Below are 6,000 nucleotides of genomic sequence, written 5' to 3' on the forward strand. Positions count from 1 at the left end.
CTGACCAATGAAAGTGTGGCATCCACATTGGCCTCCAGGCGCATCCTGGGGGATGGTACTTGTGATGCTGACTTTTATTTCTGAGAAAAACAACCTTCTCCACGCCAGATGGAGGGGAACGGACAATTTCCCAGCCATGTGCTGCTTCTCCCAGCAATGCTGGCCACCGTCTGGACAATCCCATTGGACCAGGGCTGGAGGAGGAGGGGCCCCTCGGCCATGAGGGGGCCAGTATTCCAGCCCCCGCCCCGTGGCCCAGGACACGGCCCAGACTTGTCTGCCAGAGCTGGCCCTGGATCGCCCAATCGACCTGTGATGTCCCCAATCTCACAGAAGCTTCGGCGGAGCTCAGTAAGGCCACACAGCCAAGAAGCCAGGCACGAGATTGAGATGGGAGCCCGGGTCCCAGCCGAGCCGAGGCAGCCACGCCGGCCTCCCCGCGCTCCTGGGGCTCCTCTGTGGCCTGGGCACCTGGCCTCTCCCCACGTCCCAACACTGGATGCATATCTGTCCACAGAGCCTGAGCGGCTTCCCGCCCACAGCAGCCACCTGGCCCCTACAAGCACACGCCCAGCGGCTGGACAGCCATGCTCTGGTGACTGGCCTGGGAGTGGGGCCGGGGCCAGGGCCACGGCTCCCTCTGCAGCCCCGCTGAGCCCACAGGGGCCACAGGGCGGTGTCCAGGGAGCTCCTTCCAGCCCAGAAGAGGCCAGGCCAGCGGGTCTCAGCCAGGCCGCACAGCCAGAACCAGACAGCCATTCGCCATGGACTCCGGCCCTGGCAGGCAGCGGGTCCAAGCCAGGCCGGGGCGGCCAGAGGGGCAAGGCCAGGGCCAGTGAGAAGCATGGGGCCAGCAGACCCCAGGGGAGAGCAGCAGAGGAGTAGCTGGTCCAAGACACTGCACACCTGCCGGCAGCCTAAAAAGCCAGACCTGGGGGTGTCACCAAAATGACGGCTTTCACCCCAGCCCTGCCACGTCCTGGCTGTGCAGCCCAAGTCAGTCACTCAACTGCTCAGAGCCTCGCTCTCCTAGGCTGTGAAGCAGGGCCTTGAGGGTTCAGTAAGCGCTGCATCTGCTCTCCCGCCGCCCCAGCACCTCCTCTGGACCAGACACACCGCTGGGCGCCTTGTGGACATCACCGCCGATGTGTGTGTGTGTGTGTGTGTGTGTGTGTGTGTGTGTGTGTGGTACTGGGGGTGGACCCAGGGGCATTCTACCTCTGAGCTACACCCCCAGCCCTATTTTATTCTTTTATTTTGAAAACAGGTTCTCACTCAGTCATAGAGGGCCTCACTAAGTTCCTGAGGCTGACCATGAACTTATGGTCCTCCTGTCTCAGCCTCCCAAGCAGCGGGATTACAAGTGTGCACCACCATGCCTGGCTTCTCATACGCTTTAATTAACCCATTACAGAGAAAAGAAAACTGAGGATACAGGATGGGGAATGAAACCTAACACACACGCCGGTTATGGTCCAAAGAAAGCTCTGGGTGTCTAATCCAAGGGTGAAATATCGGTTTCCAGCCGATTAGTCGTGACTGCCAGGCTGCCCTGCTGGAGGATGCCACGATTGATTAGCAATGTCTGCACTGACAGGGCTGGGTTCTGAGCATCAAAACTCACACGGATTCACCCTGTTCACACTGATTCCTCTGGATCGCAAAGATTGAATCTCATTTTCCTTGGGAACGCTGTCCTCAGAAGGTGTTATGATCCACCTGAAGACTTGTCTCAACGTCTTGTTGAACCTACCGCGAGCAGAGCAGGTTACTCGCCAGGCACAAGGCCCCCACCGCCCCTCGGGCTCTCCTAAGAGAGGAAGCGCCCACAAGTGCTCTGCCATCGCTGGTCTACAAAGCTGCAGACAAGCATCACGTGACAAGTGGGGAAACTGGGACTCAGAGAGGTTAAGGAACCAGCCATGGCCACACAGCAACTGAGCCTGACTCAGGTGCCCAGCACCTTCCACAGCGCCACACGCCGTCAGCCAAACAGTACAGCCTGGCATTTTAAACCAAGGCCCAAGCCCCAGTGACAGCGCATGCCCGCAGCCCAGCCAGGCAGGGAGCACTGCTGACATTTGGGCCGATGGACCTTTCCAGCCCCGGCTAGCGGGCTCAGGGAGGGTCCCCGCAGCCTCTGGCTCTTCATGAGTCAGCGGTGAGTCAGGGCCCAGCTCCAGGCTGGCCGAGGAGCTGAGTCAGGGAGCACCGAGCTTCAAAGGGCAGCTGGCCTTGGGCAGGGCCGCGAGCTCAGGATGTGTCCAGGCAGATGGCCCACCGCCGGCCATGGAGCTGGTGGTCGGGACAGCGGCTCCCAGGCCCCACACCTGACACCCGCCAACTCAGCTCTGTTCTCAGTGAGAGGAAAGCTGCCCTCCATAGACTCCAGATGTGTGAAGGGCCAACTTGTGTTGGTCACAGCGATCCAGGGACACATGTCCAGGCCCCAGGAACACCAGGCATCCTGTAATCTAGGACACAGCCTGGACCAAAAGACGCTACCACTGCTCCCCAAGAAATAAAAAAGGAATGTAGGCCTCACTGAGCCCCTGGTTAAGCCCTCCTGCCGCTGAGGATGGGCGAGAGGGAGGCTCTGGCCAGGGAAGAATCCCAGAGCCCTAGGCACCCCATCAGAGCCACAGTACGGCATCCCCAATCCCCGAAGCACCCTGAGCTCCCCGCAGCCCCGGTGACCCCAGTGTACACGCTATCCCAGCCGCCCAGCCTGCTGGGACTCCATGGGCAGCTGCAGGGCAGCCGAGGGCCAGAATCGCTCCACGGACTCCCAGGACTTCAGATGCATAGCGCTGCCGCTCCCCAAACCCCAGGCTCGCCCTCTTTGAAGCACAGACTTTTCCAGTCTCTGGATCACGGCAGCTTAGAACTGGAGAGTCACCGGGGCTTGGATCTTACCTGTGAACCCTCAGACCCAGTCACGGGATTTCCACGTCTGAGTGTCCCCGGAGCTCCTGAAGTCGCTCTGCCTGGGAGTTGCCACATCTCTGGTCCGACGGTCCAGGTGAGGCTTCGTCCCCCACCACGGCCAGCCTACTGGCCCCCAGCCAAGAGGGCTGGGGACCCCTCCTTCTGAGCAGTTCCGGGGTTGACGGGCCTTCCGGGAAGGGGTGAATTCTGAGAGGTCTAGGCACCGGCACCAGCTTCGTGGGGAGCGGGAAGAGGCACCTCCCCCAGCCCCACCTTCAGGTAAAGATGCTGCGGCTCAGAGGAGGGGCGGCCCGAAGTCACCGCAGGGCGCACAGGACTCAGGCCTCGAGTGCCCGTGACGCTCAGGCCAGCGCAGCTGGACCCCAGGGCCCCGTGGCAGATGCCCAGCCCAAGGCCATATGCTGTTACCATCCTGACCACCTGAGGCTCCGAGAGGCAAAGCAACCTACTCAAGGCTGCACGGCACCAGGTGACAGAGTCAAAATCCACTCTTGTCATCCTGGGGCAGTGACCTGGTGTCGCCTCTCCCTGGTCTTCCCGCCAGCCTTTCTCTTCCTCTGAGACCCACAGCTGCTGAGGTCACGCCCTTCTCTGGCCTGGAGGCCTCCTTACTCCCACGAAGCAGGCCCCTACGGCCTCCCCAACACTCAATGCTAAAAGTACCCACATGGGGTGCCTGTGCCCCACCCCCAGGACTCGAGACACGCTTCTAAGTGGCCAGCAGACCCTCTCGCCTTGCCCGAGCCCCGACTACCCACGGGGGCCCAAGGCTCCTGGCCCCCACCTGCCCCAGGGCGGCCCCTCTGGCTTCCAAGAGCAGGGCACCCAGGGCTGCCCTGGCCCTCCCTGCCCCCGGGGCACCGTAAGACTCAGGGGGGACGGAGTCCTGTGCCCTCACTCACCAGCAGCCCCTCTGGGTGGCCTCCAGCACCAGCAGATCTTAAAACCAAGAGGCCCTCCAGACATAGTGGCACAGGCCTGAAATCCCAGGATGAGGGAGGCTGAGACAGGAGGCCAGCCTCAGCAAATTAATGAGGCCCAGTTTCAAAATAAAAAGGGCCAGGGATGCAGCCCAGAGGCATAGCGCCCTGGCTCTTATTCCCAGTACTGGGTCCTCTGCCCTCCTCGCTGCCTCCTACCGGCCCTGCCTCCCACCCTCCCCTGCCTCCTGCACCCTCCCCACCCCTGCCTCTCGCCCTCCCCCTGCCTCCTGCCCTTCCACCTGCTGGAACAGGACAACGTGGCACCAAGGCCCTCACCAGATGCGGCCCCTCCACCTTGCCCCTCCCAGCCTCCGGAACCATAAGGAAAGACTTCTTTCTACGTTTCCTAGTCTCTGGCATTATGTTACAGCAGGGAGTGGCGAGAGCAAGCCGGGGAGCCCGAGGGGCTCCGGGGGGCTTCTGCCACCTGCGCCTTGGCCCCTCAGCCACCGTGTGCTCAGCCTCCATCGCCGGCTCAGCCGCCAGGAGCTAGGCCAGTGCCCAACTTATCTGCGTCGCCAGCCCCAGTACAGGACTGGGGCTCACACCCAAGGACTTTCTGAGCCAGCCAGCTTCGGCACTGACCCCCACAGCCATGAGCACCTTCCAGGATGCCCGTATCAGCAGAACACCAGGTCCCCGCCAGTCCAACCTCAGCATCCTAACATCTCCCAGACCCCAGCACCTGGGCCGGCTCACCGCCACCAAGGCCTGCAGGCTGCGATGCTCTAAGAGGACCGGGCAGGCAGGCGGGGATCCAGGAAAGCGCTGTGTCGCCACCCCTCGCCCTGGGACATGGAAACGCCGGTGGCTCAAAGGATATGGGTTACACACCATCTTGATGCACCAGTTCCGGGGGCTGGTGGTCTGCCGCAGGCAGAAGAAGGCAACGGGAGCCAGGTCCGGGTGCGGGACATCAGGATCGGCTGCGTCCAGGGGCTCCTCGGGGCCCGGGGGGGACGGAGGGGGGCTCCGGGGCCCCGGCTGCTCAGTGACCCCCGGCTCCAGGGCCGGTGCTGCTGCAGAGGAGAGCTGTGAGGAACCTTCAGCCATGGCGGCGCTGAGCAGGGCACCCTGGGGAGGAGAGAAAGAGGCACATCATGGTGGCACTGGCCGGGCACTGGCTCCCCAGCCTGGTCCTGCTTAGGGAACGCACTTAGACAGCCCAGCTCAGGCCCACTGGCTCCTCGCCCGCGCACAGCCCTGCCGAGGGGCCAGACTCGCTTCTGCCCGGCCGCCGGGCCCTGGGCGAGTCCCCTCAGCTCACTGAGCCTGTGGTTTGGGGCTGCGCTGGGCACTGAACCCAGGCCCTCACACATGCTAGGCAAGCTATTCCTCTGGCCAATATTCATATTTTTATATAAGACTAGAGTTGTAGCTGGGGGTGTAGGTCAGGGGTAGAGTATGTGCTTAGCATGAGCAAGGCCCTGCTTTGGGTTCAATCCCTAGCACCAGCACAAAAATAATAATAATGAAAGACCACAGTCAAGCAATTATTGCATCATTAAAAGAAAACTCTATAGAAAACACAAGGAAGCCGGGCGTGGTGGCGCACGCTTGTAATCCCAGCACTCGGGAGGCTGAGACAGGAGGATCACAGTTCCCAGCCAGCCTCAGCTACTTAGTGAGGCCCTCCGCAACTCAGTGAGACCCTGTTTCAAAATATAGAATAAAAAATAGGGTTGTGTAGCTCGGAGGTCAAATGCCTCTGGGTTCCTGAGACAGGAGGATCGCAGGTTTGAGGACAGCCTCAGCAAGCAGTGAGACTCTCATCAACCTAGTAAGACCCTGTTTCCAAATAAGATATAAAATCGGGCTGGGGGTGCAGCTCGGAGGTAGGAGGCCTTTGGGTTCAATCCCCAATACCACACACAAAAGAGAGGATATTATTGCCAGGATGATGTGAACTATAAAGGAGAAGTTGGGGTGATATGTGATGAGAGGCAGGGGGACCCCAGCAGGCTAGGCGAGAATCACTGGGAGCATCTCTGAGGCGCTGACACTTCAGCTGAGACCTGCAGGAGCCCTTGACCCAGGAACCTCCCCTGGCTGCCTCCCAAGGCTAAGA

At 61.1% G+C, this 6,000-nt stretch overlaps 1 protein-coding gene across 1 annotated transcript in view; it reads right to left on the reverse strand.

Moving 5' to 3' along the window:
* The window catches only part of CACNA1I (calcium voltage-gated channel subunit alpha1 I), a gene marked incomplete at both ends in the record, with an annotated part of 81,772 nt that extends 76,787 nt beyond the window's left edge, over positions 1 to 4,985 (reverse strand). The window contains one exon of the mRNA XM_080704780.1: positions 4,728 to 4,985. Within this exon, the coding sequence (XP_080560906.1) occupies positions 4,728 to 4,985 (258 nt within the window). The remainder of the gene's footprint in view (positions 1 to 4,727) is intronic.
* Between the last annotated feature and the right edge of the window lie 1,015 nt (positions 4,986 to 6,000).

The sequence above is a fragment of the Muscardinus avellanarius genome, assembly GCF_963383645.1.
Source record: "Muscardinus avellanarius genome assembly, chromosome: 11".
Taxonomy (NCBI): Eukaryota; Metazoa; Chordata; class Mammalia; order Rodentia; family Gliridae; genus Muscardinus; species Muscardinus avellanarius.